General features: G+C 37.4%; 3 protein-coding genes across 3 annotated transcripts; all 3 read right to left on the reverse strand.

Moving 5' to 3' along the window:
• Positions 1-3370: 3370 nt before the first annotated feature.
• LOC146758269 (kinesin-like protein KIF20B) lies at positions 3371-10335 on the reverse strand. The gene is made up of 8 exons (XM_085517296.1): positions 10180-10335; positions 9087-9251; positions 8333-8452; positions 6624-6824; positions 6105-6185; positions 5250-5376; positions 4570-4712; positions 3371-3555 (listed from the first exon to the last, which is right to left on the reverse strand). The coding sequence occupies exons 1-8, from the start codon at positions 10333-10335 to the stop codon at positions 3475-3477; spliced, it is 1074 nt and encodes a 357-aa protein (XP_085373422.1). The 3' UTR covers positions 3371-3474.
• A 2335-nt stretch (positions 10336-12670) lies between these two features.
• LOC146758270 (kinesin-like protein KIF20B) lies at positions 12671-15442 on the reverse strand. The gene is made up of 5 exons (XM_085517297.1): positions 15403-15442; positions 15042-15167; positions 14639-14778; positions 13214-13441; positions 12671-12727 (listed from the first exon to the last, which is right to left on the reverse strand). The coding sequence occupies exons 1-5, from the start codon at positions 15440-15442 to the stop codon at positions 12671-12673; spliced, it is 591 nt and encodes a 196-aa protein (XP_085373423.1).
• A 264-nt stretch (positions 15443-15706) lies between these two features.
• Positions 15707-18484, reverse strand: LOC146758271 (kinesin-like protein KIF20B). The gene is made up of 3 exons (XM_085517423.1): positions 17289-18484; positions 16710-16848; positions 15707-15983 (listed from the first exon to the last, which is right to left on the reverse strand). The coding sequence occupies exons 1-3, from the start codon at positions 18434-18436 to the stop codon at positions 15828-15830; spliced, it is 1443 nt and encodes a 480-aa protein (XP_085373549.1). The 5' UTR covers positions 18437-18484; the 3' UTR covers positions 15707-15827.
• Between the last annotated feature and the right edge of the window lie 96 nt (positions 18485-18580).

The raw sequence follows: 18580 nt of genomic DNA on the forward strand, positions 1-18580 counted from the left end.
GAATGACCCGGGTTGGAAGGGACCTCAAGGATCATGTAGTTCCAACCCCCTGCCTAGCAGGGCCACCAAACATAAACCTTTACTAGATCAAACATACACATTTACTAGATCAAACATAGATCTTTACTAGAACAGGTTCGCTATTGGCCAGCCGTTGTTGTGGTAACGCAGCTTTCCGTAGTCGTAGTAACAAAGCCTGCTCATGATATTCTCCCAAAGATAATAATAAAGCTTGTGGAAATAAACTCAGTGGCGAAGTGTTTTCTCCACAGCCCTTCCAAAATGCTGCTCCTTTATGAGGAAACAAAACTGAACTTGATGCCTCTATGAGACAGGCAGGGCAGCCAGGCCTGATAGGTAGATAGAAATACTATCATAGAATCACCAAGGTTGGAAAAGACCTAAAGCATCATCCAGTCTATCCACCTACCACCAGTATTTGCCCACTAAACCGTGGTAAGAAGCCATTCAAGAATTAAGTACTTTCCCAAACATCTAAGGTTGCAGATACTACCAGAGTAAAACACCGTAGGTTTTCAAACATCAGTTTAATTACATGTAGATTACCTCACTGTACTGTAGGTTTTCGAACATCAGTTTAATTACATGTAGATCACCTCACTGTACATGAGCTCAAGTCCTTTGTTCTCCAGCCCAGATTCACTTAAGGAAGCAGACGGTTTTTCTCTGTGGTTCACAGAATCACAGAATTATCAAGGCTGGAAAAGACCTGGAAGATCATCCAGTCCAACCATCACCAATACTTCCTGGCTAAATCATATTCCTCAACACCACATCCAAGTGTTTCTTGAACACTCCCATGGTCGGTGACTCCACCACCTCCCTGGGCAGTGCATTCCAATGCCTGACTACCCTTTCCGAGTAGTAAAATTTCCTCCCAAAGGAGGAAATACTGTTTTCCCCAAAGGGGAAAAGGAGCCCTGCAAGGGGAAAAGGAGCCCTGCAAGGGGAAAAGAGCAAGGAAAAGCAGCCCTGAAAGAGAAAAGCATTACAGAATTGGAAAAGGAGCCCTGCAAGGGGAAAAGGAGCCCTGCAAGGGGAAAAGAGCAAGGAAAAGCAGCCCTGAAAGAGAAAAGCATTACAGAATTGGAAAAGGAGCCCTGTGTAGAGAGTGTTTTTTACAGCTAGCTGAGAAGTGTCGTAAACACGGTGCAGTTAATCAAGCAGCCATGCCACCTGCAAGGACAGTGAGATCAACAGGATGCCCTGGGATGGTGAGAAACTAACCATGGTTTTGTGAACTCGGCAAGGGAGTAACTTTCAGGATGATAACAACAAGCTGCAAAGATACTCGGGGATGGTATGTAATTGGGAACCAATGAAGAGCTCCACATTTGCAATATGTATGAGCTAATTATCCGTATTATAAAGGTACACGCAGCCAAGGAATAAACGAGAATAGCTGATCATATGTCAATGACAGGTGTGGTCGTCTGCTTTTCTCCCGCCTTATGTGGATCGTCATTTTGAGGCTTCCCCAGTGCTCAAGGAACAGCCTATGGTTAATGTTTGGAATATGGCCACAGGACTTTGGGACTGTTCCCTACCACTGACAACTTGGGGTCGTGAATATGCTCGTATTTCCACAGGGACTGGCCCTATGTTGGTTCCAGCATGATATCTTCGGTCTCATCTGAAGGCAGAAAATAGCATCCAGCCTTCATAGTAATTGTAATTGTGTGTTTCTTACTTAGTGATATTGCTTTGTAACTTGCTGTGTTATAGATAATATTAGTAATAGTTTGACATAGTGTATGATTTTCTGTTTTACCAATGCAGTCTCAAGATTTAGAGTTTAAGGCATTAGCTAGGATGTTGTGTGCTTCTTCTATTTTAGTAATTGATCAGATGTATATTAAACAGGATTTGATCTAATCAATACTAGAATCTACAGGAATAGCTCTTTTAATGTTTTAGTACTGTTTGGTTATGGTGTTATTAGCCTATTAGTTAGCTTTTCTTAATTTGCAAAGACAAAACCTGGAAAGGAATCCCAGACAAAGAGATGACCCTGTATCATAGAATAGATACCTCTCTTACATCCAACTAATTGGGATTTTTGAAATATAACCATGCATCATTTTAGACAAAAGTGCATGCTAATAGAACTAAATTTGATAGTTTATTCTGTTTTCCAAGCAGGTGTTCCACTTGGGCTCTATATCACGCACTGGCCATGCGGATGTGGTGTACAACTGGAAGAAATCCTTCAGACCCTGAATGCAGGAGAGAATCTGTGATGGGTGAGAGAGGAAATGTGCACCTTGAAGCAGGGGACGCCCTGCTGGCACTACCTGTCGCATCCACCACCAATATGGCTTGCTGTTTCTCAAGGGTCAATAAGTAATAATGCCCCTAGTGATACTCTAGTACGTTTGTCCTCTAAAATTGGTTCTATTTGACATGTTACTTCATAAAATTGCATGATCATTAATCAATTATTAGCCCGGATAACTCAGTCGGTAGAGCATGGTTATGAACATCTTAAAAGCATTTATTGCACAAATTTTAGTGGTCATTAAAATCAATATATCAGAGTATATGAAAATTGAAGACTTTTCCTGATCAGTTACAGATTAACACAATGGGACCCTCATGGATTTATTTTCAGGTTACAGAAACTTAGGTTGCAGTACAAACATTTTTGTTCTTTTTAGTGGGTTTAACAGTAATGTTGTTATGTTGTATTTGACTTGTCTCTTTTTTCACTTTTAGAGTATTGTCAATCGAGGCCTTGATTGAGTTATAATAGTTATGTTATTAATTTAAGTAGTGTTGCTATTCTATAGGCAGTATTGTAAGAAGAATTCTACGGAGCGTCCGTCATGGATCCAGATGAGAAGTTCACAGAACAGCAGCTACGAAGCAGGATAAAACTACATGAGAACTGATTGAACAAATGAACTCAACTGCTTGTTAAATATGATTAATTGGTCGTTAAATCAAACCCTTTTTCAGCCTAAAAGAAAACGGGGGAAATGTAGAGAGTGTTTTTTACAGCTAGTTAGCTGAGAAGGGTCGTAAACACGGTGCAGCTAAGCAAGCAGCCATAACACCTGCAAGGACAGCAAGAACAACAGGATGCCCTGGGATGGTGAGAAACTAGCCATGGTTCTGGGAACTCAGCAAGGGAGTAGCTTTCAGTTGATAACAACAAGCTGTTAAGATACTCGGGGATGGTATGTAATTGGGAACCAATGATGAGCTCCACTTTTGCAATATGTATGAGCTAATTATCCGTATTATAAAGGTACATGCAGCCAAGGAATAAATGAGATTCGCTGATCATATGTCAATGACAGGTGTGGTCGTCTGCTTTTCTCCCGCCGTTCTGCAACAAACACCTATATACAAATTTAAGAACACAACGGAGTAACTGTTACTGTTTATTAACAACCAGTTTTAATAATACGATAAAAGTATGTCCTGAGAAAGGGGAACAAACATGCTTCTTCAAGGTTTTTTAGCTGTTCTGGATCTCAGCCGTCGCTTGATGATCAGATGATCACTCTCCTTCTTTTGTTCCTCAGATTCCTGAAGAAAACATTTCAAAAGTTACTCATCTTTTCACACAAGACTGACAAGCTCTTCTTGACCCACGCAAACATATTTCTTCCCCTAAATGGATTTCAGAATGGAATTTGCTTATTATATTTTATTCAGAAAACTATGGGATACCGAGATCATTTTAATGCAGCTTAATCACAAGGAACAAATATGGAGAATGTACAAAATCCTGTTTATCTTAAAAAAGCACACACATCTGAGGAAAGCCTGAAGGCAGCTTTCATTTTGAAATACTTGTTTTCAAAAGAGTATTATAATACTTGTTTTGTGAAACATGAAGCGTTCAGAAAACATTTTTAGCCTCAATCCCTGTAGCTATGACTTGCCCAGAATTTCAGTTCTCGGTTCAGTTCCATGTTCTCAGAACTACAGTGAGAGAAGAAATTGTCTCATCTTCTTCATCCTCTAACAAAAAAAATATAACATTTTGGTTTCTGCCCCTATCATTCGTCAAATCATCAAAAAATTCAGAGGGATATTACAGTATGGGCAAATGATCACTTTGTTGAACAGAAAAAGGACTCTACTATAATTAAAAGATGCAGTTCCAACAGAGCAAGAATGTTCTTAGCACAATAGCTGCCGACAGAGTCATGAAACTGGCACATCAGATCCTTTGCAAGTTGGCTTAGACAGGAGATCATAGTTTAAGCATACCTAAAAAGCTGTCTAAGTTGTGCTCTAGAAAAGCATGTAGTAGAATAATCCCACTCCGACACACTGAAATTATCTATGATTCCAAATTAGAAGACATCTCCGTGATTGCTACATCACCTACTTAGTAAACTGTAAGCCAGCCAAACACAGAGATCTTTGAGGACAAAATAAAACAGAACAGCAGGAAGACCAACAAGTATGACTTGGTAGAATAAAGAAATACCTCAGTACTTTCAACCTCCCCCTGCAAATAGATGAAACCTCCAGTCTGTTTGGACTCCTTAGTAGTTTATTTTAAGCCAAGACTACATTATAATCGCTTACCGAAGAAGCAGGTATATCTAGAGGGCCAGAAACGACAGTGGAATACAGCTTCCTTTTGCATCGTTTTGGCTTGGTCTCTCCTTCTTCGAGACTTTCAGGTTCGTTTGATTTAGGAGAACTTACTGCTGACATCAGCTTCTTGGCTAGAAGAAATTTGTTTTGATACATAAACCAATCAACTTACTGGTTTTGTGAGTCTTTAAATCAATGAATGCAAAAAAAGCTTCGTAACAAACTTGGTTTATAAATGACACATAAAATTTAAGTGAAAATACTCAGAAATTGTATTTGTTCCTCGAGGTTCTTTATTGCTTCTATAGCTGAAACAGTTTATAGCTTCAGGTACGGCAGCTTAAAGCACGCATTAAAATGGAGTATGAAAGACAATCATGGCTCAGAAGTCGCTGGAAGTCAGAAACTTCAGCAGGAGTTAAACAACAGGCCTAACTTTCGTGCTGACAGAAGCACAAGACAGAACCAACTTTCTCTGTATACTTGTAGGATTTCACAAATGTAATAATGAATCTCTGAAGAGACGAATAAATGCATTTACTTCATAAATCAAAGGACAACTTAACATGGCAGACAAGTCTAAGAACACATACATTAATAGCCTACAGCAGAAACAAGCCATTCTACAATGTCTAGAAAACATGGAATAAAACTTATTCTACACCAACCTTTAGAGTGTATAATAGAAGGAGAGCTTTGAATAAAATCTCCAACTTTTTGCAGTGTTTCATCCTTCTTTTTAGTCAGTCTTGAAGCATGTACTCGCTTTCTCAGGAAGTAGTCTTTTCCGGATTTCTGTTCAACAGAGATGTGAACATGTGAAACAAGAGCATTGTTTAAACTTCATTTTAGTTCAACGTTATTTTAAGTTGAGATTTTGAGCTTTACTACTGACACCTCTGTTCATTATGCTGATGATACCACAACGGCAAGTAATGTAGACAATTTTATACCCTTTAGGGAGTTGTCAAAATCTCAGCTATTTCAAGGCATACGTTTCTTAAAGCTTCTTAATAAGGCAGTAGTTTCTTTAAAAGTAGCTCCCAAGCTGTGGAGTTGTTTCTTACATAAGCTGTTCTAATTACATAAAATATACAAACATACAAAACAGAAGACAACAGATGGGAAAAATCTACTACTCATACTCTGACCATGCCAAGGATACTGCTATCACATGTGAACATCTGTTTTTAATAACTGCCATGCATATTAATGATATGAACCTTAGTTTAATACAAGGGCTTCACTTACAAAAGCACACGATAATACACTAAAGCTTCTCTTCCCAACCATTCAGTGTGCAATATCCTTCCCTCCAAATCATTACACAGTACAGCCATTACACGCTCTGGGGACAGACTGACTTGCCCTTTGGTTAGCTTATGGAATTTAATAGGAAGAGCTCATAAGCATGTAAGATTCCCATTCAGGTATACACATAAGGATAAGACACTGCTTCTTTCGTGTGACCACACAATTACAGGAAGTCCCAAGCTAGCTTCAAAACTAGAACAAAAACCAACCATTTTCTCATCACTTGCAGAGGGTGAATTAAAAGCCATGACAGATTTTGTATTTTTCGCGTTCTCACTTTTCACAAAATCCTGGGAAAATAAGACAAGTTTCAGCCATGATTCTTTTGGAAAGAACAACTGATGTCACAAAAGTGAACACTTTAAACACTTTTGCTAATAGTAGGGAAGTATTTGCTAGTGGTAACTATTCCACTGTAAATCAAATAGTAAATAAGCATTCAATTATAAAAACAGGACATTAAGATATCAGTATTAGACATCTCATGATGTCTAAAAAGCTGATTTATGTCTACAGGTTTCAAAGAAAATACACAATGGAGTTAAGAGAAATTCCCTTCTCTTAAACCATTATCACTGAGCTTGGCTATTAGTTTTGTTCATTAAAGCAGTTCATTGATTAAATTCTTCAACTACTTTACTGAGGTAGAAATAGCATTTTTTTAATGCTTAAATGAGAATGGTAAAAAGGCATCAGATATTTTGTTTTCTGTTGGGTCTAGGTCATACCTCATCCATGTCATCACTTCTTTTCTTTTTTGCCTTAGGCATTTTCACTCCTAAAGGTATCATGCTGTCGTGCTGCTTTATCTCCATCTTATCAGGTTGCAAAGGTGTCAGTGGGATTTCCAGCTCCGGTTTTGGGAACCGACTAGTTTTGCCATTTTCTGCGGACACTCCAGAAGAGTCGAGGACAGTTTCCAAATGCTCCTGATAGCACAGAAGAATTTTAAGTGCAAGTGTTAAGGTAGCCATGAGATTAAAAAGCTATAAAGCATCTGGAAAAGGATATGTAAGCATTCGATTTTCCTGCTGTAAGAACACTTGTAACAGAAGGAGTCTATTTCAGTTACAGCAGAGGTTTACCCCTCTTTCCTAGAACTTGTTACATTTAAAATTATTTCCAATCTATGATCACAAAAAAAGTTCTCCATGTTAAACTGAGCCTGATACTTTACAAGTCATTTTTTCTCAAGGGCACAGACAACTACACTTTTTTTTAATAGAGAATGGTGGTAGAACTGACACGATTTTCTTCATCTCAACTCTGCTGCGTCAGAACTGGGCAGGAACAGGAGCATTTGATTCAAGTGTTCGATTAACTTCCAGCTTAATCTTAGGGAATTTGCCCTTCCTCTTCTACACTAGAGATGTTATTTACATAAGTAAGGTCCAGCTGGCAAGGTGCAAGCCCAGTACAAGTCATTAAAGAACTCCATTGCTATCTTTTCCCTGGAGAGAATACAGACATTCAAGCAATGACACCGCACTTAAGCTGAAGGCTATCATGTACCTGCTCATGGTCAAATGGCAGCAAATGCACAGCTAAGTGACAGGAAAATGTCAGTATGCATTTCCCCAGCAGCACTTCCTGTCCACAATCCACCTAATCCTGTTTTTCTCAACAGGAACAACAAAGTCAGAACTGAGATCACCTGGACTCCTCCTTCTCTATGGCAGGAATTCAGCTAGCATATCAAAACTGAGTTCAGATGCTGGTTGAACACATGGAAGACAGGCTGCTGGGGACATCAGAAAATGGTAGATGGCTGCTTCTACTGCTGCTAGTAACTAGCAAACTCCAGTGTCCCAAACACAGACTAGCAGCTTTTACTACTTACACTGTTCCGACCCCCTGAGGGGAGTCTTCTTCCTCTCAAAAAGTTACCAAAGATTGTAGAAAGACAAAAAGTAGTCAGAGCCACTTTATCAGGCTCTGCTAAGAATCTGAATGGAGTATCACCACCCACTGTATTTCCAAGAATTAAGTTGGTTAATAAATACTTTGTTTTTAAAATATATGTAACTGCTATTTTATGAAAGTTAGCAATTAAAAACTTATATAGGAATGATTAACATCATCTGCTAACCAAACAATGTCCAGAAATCCTGCAGAGGAAGAAAATAAGTTCAATTTGCTGTGCCCGTTTCAGTGGCTCCATGAATTTTTTCCAAGTAACTTATCTAATCATGAGCCACTTCATAAGCATTAACATGAGGAGAGTTTTCAACAGCACCTGACAAAAATTCATCACACAATTGTTTCAACAGCTTTTATTCCTATCAAAGGCTATAAAAACAGGTGATCTGATCACCTTGAAAGTGATAAATAAATTAAAACTTGGGAATTGTTTAGAGAACATGAGATCTTTTCCTACTCATTCCTTATCAAAAGCAATACAATCACAACTTTTTCAGATCTGAAGTTTCATACTAACCTCAGATTCATTTAATGAAGTGAGGCTCCTAGTACATGGACGTGCCAAATAATTGTCTTCAGCTTTGCATCTTAATGGAATACTTTCTCCAGTTTTAGTTTTGCTTTGTTGTTTCCTAGGCTGTAAATATTTAAAAGGAGTAAAGATTAGGCTATGCATTAGACCTCCAAAATATCTCGAGTTTTCTAAAGTTACAGTGTAAAACCTCAAGCTCAGACGCCACATGAACACGTAAGCTGAAACACAGCACAAGTGTGGGAAGGTAGTAACATCTATTCATTGTGTGATCTTCAGATACACCCTACTGGGTCTCACTAACAGTCTCAGGCAGTATTCTGCCTCCAAAAGAGAGAAAGCGAGACATTATTTAGGGACAAAATCTGTAACGCTGGTCGTTTTGTTATCCATTCCCCCCATATTCTGCACGCTCACAGCTGCTATGTTAGAACACCAAAGGCTAAACCTCTGCCTAATCTTCACCATCCACATACGAATACATGGAAAACTGCATGGAAAAGTTCCATAATGTACACAGAGAGATGGTGTCCTAGTAAATAAAATAGTTTTGAGAAGATGAGAGCTCATGTTTGAGTGGAAGACAAAAAGAACCAACAAGTACTCATCACTGAATATGTAGTTAAAGGACTATATGCTAAGAAAAATGATTCTAGCTCCAGTATCTCCTAGGAAAACAGAAGAACAAAAAGGGGTTAACAAGATGTTAAGTACTTACTTTCTATAAATATAATCGTACCTTTTCATTTACAGAGTCATTCCTTCTACTTTGTCTTTCTTCAAGTAAAGGTATTTCTGGCAAACACTGAGGGCTACTGTGGTTAATGCGTTGTTTTAATTCCTTTATAAAGTCATCTTTGTCAGCCAGTTCTTTTCTTAACTCTTCTATCACAGTTGCATTATCCTAATAAACAGTAAAAACTGCTGAGTTATGGGATTGGCAAAAGGAATTAACACACACAAGCAGTATTGCAATTACTTAGTAGCATCAGTTTTAGAATTGCAGGCTAGAACACTTAACTATTCAAGAACAGTAACATTTCACAAGTGCAGTAGTCACAGAATTGCCTGGGAAGTTGTAATACAATATATTTTGATTCTTCTATTTTACTTATGTGCTTCAGCCTTCATCTCTCTTAAGATATAATAACCTGAGCTTTTATTTGTTCCCAAATCCTCGGTACTGTGAGAAAGTCGGCAGTTGTAGGGGAAGTTTTGCTATGAGAACATCTTTCTTCTCAGAGAAAGTGAATCCAAACATTCTCAAAAGAGCACAACTCATTTAGTCTTCTGTTTAGCTTCTGAAATTCTATGCTACGGCTTAGATTGGCTATCCTGATTAAAAGCTGGATGTTGAAATAAGAAATGCAACTTCCAGAGATCATCCCCCCTCTGCTTTTTGATGCTTCCCTTAATCTCTCTCCACGTCCCCTTCTGTCTTTTCATGCCATTGTAGATACTACCTCAGAGAAAGCAAAGAAAGTAAGAAACCTGAGACAGAACTACTGTCTGACTATTGAGCCTAGCTTGGGATCCGGAAATGCTGTGAATTATCGGAAAAAGCTACAGATGTCCAGTCTGACTGTAAAATCATAAGCATCAAACTGACATCTGCTTATCTGAACTACTGAAAAAATTGAAATTTTAGTAATTAACAGAAATTCTGTTTCTGAAGAACAAAAATAAAAGCTGGTGCTTTTTTTGGTTAGTTGCACATGATGTCAATACGACAGTGTTCAAGAACACAACCACACCCAGAATACAAAGAGCAGGTACAGGAGTTTTACAGAATTTATGGGTAGCTAATCAGGTAGGAGGAAAGGAGAGCTGACCTTGCTTGAATCCTTTAAGGCAGATTGTCTCAGTTCTGCTATTTCTGTCTCTTTTTGAATGGCAATAGAAGCCAAAGTTTTGAGCTGTTCTTCCAAAGCTTCTACTAACTGATCTCTCTCCTCACGCCAATTTTGAAGATTATGGTCCTTTTCCATCAGCTCCTATATTTCATGTTGAAAGAAAATCATACTTAGTAGAAACAAGCAGAATCTTTAAGACAGCCTAGAATTAATAAGTTTTTCATATAGCATAAATAAGGACTCAAGCAGATAAAAAGAGTTTATGGTAAGACATTTCAATTAAAATATCGTGATGTCACTCAACAAGATCAGGTTACATGCATGTATTACATATGTATTTACTATGCAGATTATTGTATTTAAAGCAATCTGCCAGTGCTCTGTAGTGACTAATTATTTGAATATCTTTCATGGTCTACCACTAATTTCAGTTGGCCACTTTCATTTTGCTCCAATTTTTTTTTTTTTTTGACCTTTTTCCTGTTGCTTGGAAAACCTGCATCATTCATTTAATAAAAATTAAGAGCAAGAAAAATACCTGTTTAAGTTGTTGGATAGTATAGTCTTTATAATCCAGCTCATCCTTAAACTGGTTATTAATCCTTTCAAGTTCATCCATCCTGTTCCTGACGGATTCCTCCACAGAATGCATCGTGGACACCTGTAATGTAAGCACAGCTCACGGTTCATTAAAAGACTTCTGTAATCCAACCTGGCCAAATACTTCTTTGTTAAATAAAGAGGAATTCACAAACAAGTGCTGAGTAGGAAAACGACAGCAAGTGCAAGGTTACCAAGGAAGACATGAATTCATTTTTAAGCTTCAATTTTCCACCCCAAGCACACCCAATAAACTTTCAGACTAAGATCCTGCAAAATGGGTTTTAAAATATCTACTTGTTTAATAATTAAATTTTAACTATTAACATCACTGAAGCTGAAATTGAAGAAAAAAAATATACATGCTTATATTAAAGAGCCTCTGGAAATTAGTCTATTTCTCTTCAAGTAAATAGCATTCTTCCCAGTTATCAGCGTTTTTTCACAAGACTTAGGTTTTAGGCTTTGGAGTTACCACGGATACCAATGGCAAGTCACCAGTAACGTAGAGATAATAACAAGTCCCCTCCAGAGGCAGATTAGCTATTCTCTTCACAAACCTTATTCCAGACTACCAACCAACTTTACTTTCCTCTGTTCATTATCTATGTGAAACCATGTTTTAACTTCTGGTCCCCTCTAGAGCTTCAATGGCAACTTTACCTAAGATTTGCTGCTAGCCACACTAGTGTGAAATTTCCAGCTTCATAGTTAAAGTTTGAGAAGTTTTAACAGCAGAAAGCCAAGCATAATCTTACAGAAAAAAATATCTCAGTTGACTACAAACCTCGCTTTGTACTTGCTGAATTTGTTTCTCGGCATCAGAATGTTTGTCTTTTAGATCTGCATACTCTTCTTCTTTCCTCTGCAAATCTTTTTTCAAATTCAGTACAAGGGCAGAACTCTCAGAAAGAATATTTTCTAGCCTTATGTTAAAAATAAAGAGACAAAGAACATTACTGTTACACATCTCATGGAAACAGCAATTACAGCTTAATCCATGCCCTGCCTGTTGGTTTCTATTTGTAAATAGACTCTTAAATCTATCTAGACCAGTGACAAGATTTAAACAATTACTTTTGAATTTCAGCTTGCTTCTCATAATCAGATGCTGAAGCAATAAATTATTCAGATGCTATTCTGAGGGATGTACAACAAAACCACCAGCAATCCCCATATTATTCTTCATTTCCTTGCACACTCCTGTTTTCCCTTGGAACTCAAGTAGCATACCAAAGCATCCTAAAGTAGTAGTTTGGCCATTGATAAGCATGCAGATGCATTAAGTCGAAGGGATGTTCCCATTAACTATTTTTAACTCTAGTTCATTCTCAAAGGGCTCTAAGTTAACTCAGTGGTTACTTACGATTCTACACGTTGCACTTTCTCCATTTCACTCTTTTCCTTTTCCCGAAGACAATGTTTCATCTGCTCCAAGCTTTCATTTAAAGCCAAACTTTTGAGCTGTTCTTCCAAAGCTTCTACTAACTGATCTCTCTCCTCACGCCACTTTTGAAGATTACGGTCCTTTTCCTCCAGCTGGGCAACAAGTCTTTCCTAAATGAAGAACAGATGAACAGTGAACATCACCTACTACACACTGAACTGTTCTAACACTTCGGTAGTTAGCACCGTTTTACAGTCTTAGTAAATGTATGATCTCTTCAAGATCCACAGGAGCTCTAGAACTAGTTGCACTACAAACTTACAGAAGCAAAACCATGCTTCTATTAGACAACCTACATTACTCTCCTTGTGAAAAAATATTAGTATTATTTAAGAACTTCAATTTGCTCACTTAATGATTACTAATGAGCTTTAGGAAAATAAAGTCACAAAGTGATAATAATACTAAGCTCCTCACATCCTTCTATGCTGCTTGCAGGTCCAGAAAGTCGGGACTAACTACTTCCAGATGTAAAAAAAGCTTTGCAGAATGTACAGATTCACATGTTTAAGAAGTTACATGACAAGAGCCCAGCAAACAGCTCAAGTAACTCAAGTGACTTTGTTATCAGTCACTATTTGGAAAGTGATAAAGGAGCAAAACTGTGGCCGTTTGACCAAGTATTTTTATTCAGTATCTGGAGAGAAGTTTGTGGGGTTTCTTTAGAAACTCAATTGCCTTTTCTTCCTTATAAAGGCTTAAAGGCCTTCTGCTTTGCAGAAAAGAGAACAAACAAAAGCTATTGTACAAAATACTTTCTTAGCCTCATTAAATAGTGATCTATTTTTCAACTGTAATTTTCTTATTGCTGTCCCACATACGTGACATTTCATTATGCACTTATGAAAGATCTTTCTTTTTGTGGCCCCCCCATTCCTTCCTTTTCCAAATCAAGCAGTTCTCATATGGGCTTTGGCGCATAAGAAAGCAAGGGGACTTGGACAAGCTGCTCTTATGCACCCTTACTGTTAATACTTGGTATGTAGTTGTCTCCAAACTACAGGCACCAGACAACTCTGCCAGGACCTCATCACTTACGATTTCTACTTGTTGCTTTCCATAATGTTGTCGGTCCTCAGCAAATTGTTTCATTTCTTTGTTGCGAAGATTCTCAGCTTCTTTTATCTGATTTAGGAGCTCTTCTTTCTCCTCCAGCCACTTTTTTCTATCAGTTTGATACTTAGTCTCACTTTCCTATTTCAAAGAAACCAAAAATGAAATAGTGAATCATTAATGAATAAAAGTCTTAAAAGCCAGGTCATCATTAAATAGACTTGTTTCTGCAAGATAACAGAAACATTAGCAGTTTTTACTACAGAATATTCCCAAAGGCAGGTATTGGATAATCATTAGTTCTTTTCCATTAAAAAATAATCATTTCCAGTATTTCTTATTCAGACTGGAGAGCCCCCATAAAACATCTCTTTTTCTTTATAAATGTTCACACAAGCTTTACAGAACTTACACCAAAAGTCAGTGTAAGAAAAACTCTTTTAACTTAAAAACTTCTAACACTTTACGCTGCCTTGCAGCAGTTGTAGAAAAACTTGCAGCTCCTTCAGGGTTGAAAGACAAAGAAAAGCAACACAGTTTACACTGTAGGAGTAGTCTCCTTTCCTATCAAACCTACTAGCAGACATTCTCATATATAGGACAGAGCACCTGAGAAACTGCTTGGAAAAAATAAAAGTCTTTTAACCAAGGAAAATTAGTAGACCCGCAGCCCAACAAAAAAGGCTTCCTGGTGATAAAGTTAGATGATGATTTCGATAGCTTATATTAGTTGCCCAAGCAACTAACAGAAAACAGTTTTGACAAATACACCGTAAGTTACAATTTGCTTTGAGTTAGTATTCCTTTCTTGCAAACAACAATTGTATAAGTATACTCTGCTTATAGCACATTGACGTGGTATAGAATGAAGCAATGAATGTTCAACTTTCCCCTCTTCTTGAAAAAGTGAATTGGCTCTGTGCATTAAAAAAAAATATCATGAATAAGCCTACTCAAGGTGAAGGAGGAAAGAAGTTCAGAACCATTCCACTAACAGAGTGGATGTAACCTATTGTATACTCACTTAGAAAACTCCCACTGTCAGCCCACTACTTTTATTTAAAAAAACAAACAAACAACAACAACAAAAAATAACATCAGATGGGATAAGACAACTAACTGTTCAGAGGCCAGCAAAAGAAGCACTGCTCATGGCAGCATAATGTAGGGAAGGCTACACTTCCTATACTATGGGGGCATCAGTGATGCCATTCTTAACGTACCACAAAAAAGCTGCACCTGGTCCCTATTGCATGTTGCACTGCAGCTTTTACAGGAAGTTTCTGTAATCAATATAACAGTTTACTTTATCAAGTTACAACTTTGAAGTTAAGTTACCTCCAGCTCTTTTTGCAGCTTTATTAATTCTGTACTGTTTTCATTCAAATTTGCCTCATCACTTTCGTTGTTCTTTTGCTGCCAGTCACTATTGCTCTGGTATTCCAGCTCACTGTATTTCTGTTTCCATGCAATCAGTTCTACTCAATACACAAAATGAGGTTAGATAGCATATCATTTCAAATATATATTTGAAATACCACACCGATGACTTTTTACTAAAGCAGCTTCGGTTTTATCTGCTACAGACATAAAGAAATAACAGAAGCCTTTAACTACAAGAGAGTTGTTGTTTACTATGGAACGTTAATGCCTAAGTAACAGTCACATGAAAATGGAAGTGGCTATCACAGTACGTCTAAACCCCTTTTGCATCCCTGCTCCCTTTCCCCGGAAAGATTACCTGAAGCTAATTTTTCGTTCTCTTCTAACAGACCTTCAAGCATTTCATCCTGTTCAAGATGCATTTCCTCATCTTCTTCTAATGTCATCCGCATAACTTCAATAGTTCTATCCCTTGCACACAGATCTGAAGGTTTGAAAATTCACAGATGAACTCCCTACTAGCTCCCATTATTCTCAAATCAAGATTCTCCCATGACCAAAACCACTTTTAAAAGAAATAGAACATCTCCATTGAAATATTTAAATACAAATATATGCAGACATGTTTTAAAATCGAAACACAGAAGACTCAAAGTCATTAGCAATGTGACAACAATTACATGGATATTCCACACAGACACACACAAATAATGGCTGACCGTCACATAGTTGGTCATAGTCTTTGGAGATATCTTCCATCCTCTCAGCTTCCTCCAGCTCCTATATTTCATGTTGAAAGAAAAGCATACACAGTAGAAACAAGCAGAATCTTTAAGACAGCCTAGAATTAATAAGTTTTTCATATAGCATAAATAAGGACTCAAGCTGATAAAAAGAGTTTATGGTAAGACATTTCAATTAACATATCGTGATGTCACTCAACAAGATTAGGTTACATGCATGTATTACATATGTATTTACTATGCAGATTATTGTATTTAAAGCAATCTGCCAGTGCTCTGTAGTGACTAATTATTTGAATATATTTCATGGTCTACCACTAATTTCAGTTGGCCACTTTCATTTTGCTCCAATTTTTTTTTTTTTTTGACCTTTTTCCTGTTGCTTGGAAAACCTGCATCATTCATTTAATAAAAATTAAGAGCAAGTAAAATACCTGCTTAAGTTGTTGGATATAGAAGTCTTTATAATCCAGCTCATCCTTAAACTGGTTATTAATCCTTTCAAGTTCATCCATCCTGTTCCTGAGGGATTCCTCCACAGAACGCATCGTGGACACCTGTAATGTAAGCACAGCTCACGGTTCATTAAAAGACTTCTGTAATCCAACCTGGCCAAATACTTCTTTGTTAAATAAAGAGGAATTCACAAACAAGTGCTGAGTAGGAAAACGACAGCAAGTGCAAGGTTACCAAGGAAGACATGAATTCATTTTTAAGCTTCAATTTTCCACCCCAAGCACACCCAATAAACTTTCAGACTAAGATCCTGCAAAATGGGTTTTAAAATATCTACTTGTTTAATAATTAAATTTTAACTATTAACATCACTGAAGCTGAAATTGAAGAAAAAAAATATACATGCTTATATTAAAGAGCCTCTGGAAATTAGTCTATTTCTCTTCAAGTAAATAGCATTCTTCCCAGTTATCAGCGTTTTTTCACAAGACTTAGGTTTTAGGCTTTGGAGTTACCACGGATACCAATGGCAAGTCACCAGTAACGTAGAGATAATAACAAGTCCCCTCCAGAGGCAGATTAGCTATTCTCTTCACAAACCTTATTCCAGACTACCAACCAACTTTACTTTCCTCTGTTCGTTATCTATGTGAAACCATGTTTTAACTTCTGGTCCCCTCTAGAGCTTCAATGGCAACTTTACCTAAGATTTGCTGCTAGCCACATTAGTGTGAAATTTCCAGCTTCATAGTTAAAGTTTGAGAAGTTTTAACAGCAGAAAGCCAAGCATAATCTTACAGAAAAAAATATCTCAGTTGACTACAAACCTCGCTTTGTACTTGCTGAATTTGTTTCTCGGCATCAGAATGTTTGTCTTTTAGATCTGCATACTCTTCTTCTTTCCTCTGCAAATCTTTTTTCAAATTCAGTACAAGGGCAGAACTCTCAGAAAGAATATTTTCTAGCCTTATGTTAAAAATAAAGAGACAAAGAACATTACTGTTACACATCTCATGGAAACAGCAATTACAGCTTAATCCATGCCCTGCCTGTTGGTTTCTATTTGTAAATAGACTCTTAAATCTATCTAGACCAGTGACAAGATTTAAACAATTACTTTTGAATTTCAGCTTGCTTCTCATAATCAGATGCTGAAGCAATAAATTATTCAGATGCTATTCTGAGGGATGTACAACAAAACCACCAGCAATCCCCATATTATTCTTCATTTCCTTGCACACTCCTGTTTTCCCTTGGAACTCAAGTAGCATACCAAAGCATCCTAAAGTAGTAGTTTGGCCATTGATAAGCATGCAAATGCATTAAGTCGAAGGGATGTTCCCATTAACTATTTTTAACTCTAGTTCATTCTCAAAGGGCTCTAAGTTAACTCAGTGGTTACTTACGATTCTATACGTTGCACTTTCTCCATTTCACTCTTTTCCTTTTCCCGAAGACAATGTTTCATCTGCTCCAAGCTGTTTTTCATCTGCAAAACTTCTTGAATCAGATTTGCTTCATTGCTACTTAAGTCTTCAACCTTTTTGTCTGCATTTGCAGAGTTCTCCTGCAGAGTTGCTGTAACTGTCTCTAGATTAACAATAATAGATTCTTTTTCTTTAAGTAATTCATTGAGTTTTGACACATTGTCTTCCATTGCGTTGGAAGCCTCCAGGAGATACTCAAGCTCTTTTATTTTTACCTCACATTTGGCAACTTCCTCCTGAAATTGTGCAATCACTCTCTGATCTTCTGCAGTCTTTTCTTCAAAGTCCTGAGTTTTCTTCTCTATTTGCTCATGTAACTGTTTCACAGGATCATCTTCCTGACTAGTGTGAGTTGTAATCTCACATAGCTTCATTACAAGTTGACGATTATGATTTTCAGCTTTATTCAGTCCCGCCTTTAGGTTTTCATTGTCTTGAAGCAGTGCTTTGATGTGCTGACTTTTTTGTGAGGAAACATCAACAATACTTCTGCATACTTCCCAAATCCTTTCAAGACTATAGTTAAAGGAGAAGTCCTGCACAAGATCTGAGATGGAAGAAGTCTGTGACTGAATGCATGCAGAACTAATTTGAGATGTCCCTGGCTCATCTTTTTCAGAGTCTGAGGAATCCTTTACACTGACAAAGTCAGTACCGATGGCATGAAACTCTAAGTGACATTTGTATAATTCATCTAATTTGGTCCGCATTTCTTTTACTTGTGACACTTTACCAATTATATATTCTTTGGCAAATTCTATGTTGTTAGTTAGTTGGGCATTTTTGTTTTCTAGTGTCATATTTGTAGATTTCCGTTCATCCAGTTCAGAAGCAATTTCCCGATAGTCAGCTTGACCCTGCAGAATTTGTTCACGGAGGACATCAGCTGTTTCTTCAGAAAAAGAAAGCTCAATAGGCAGGCTTGTTACCTGCTTACTGAAATCTTCTTTTTTATTTTTTTCTCTTCCGCATTGTTCTTCAAGCACAGCTAAATGACGTTCCAAGATTTCAGTTCTTTCCCTCAGTGCTAGTACTTCCTTTCGGTACGCGGAGCACTTTTGTTTCATGTGTTCAATTGTCTTTTGCTCTACAGTGTTCTTTTTCTTTCTCTCATTTACGACTACAGTAAAACAAACAAACAAACAAAAAAAAAAAAAAAGGGAAAAGGAATGTAGCTCAGATTGATTAAAATCATTATTACATAGCAGTTC

The sequence above is a fragment of the Coturnix japonica genome, chromosome 16 (assembly GCF_054131305.1).
Source record: "Coturnix japonica strain WE chromosome 16, WE-NBRP24, whole genome shotgun sequence".
NCBI lineage: Eukaryota > Metazoa > Chordata > Aves > Galliformes > Phasianidae > Coturnix > Coturnix japonica.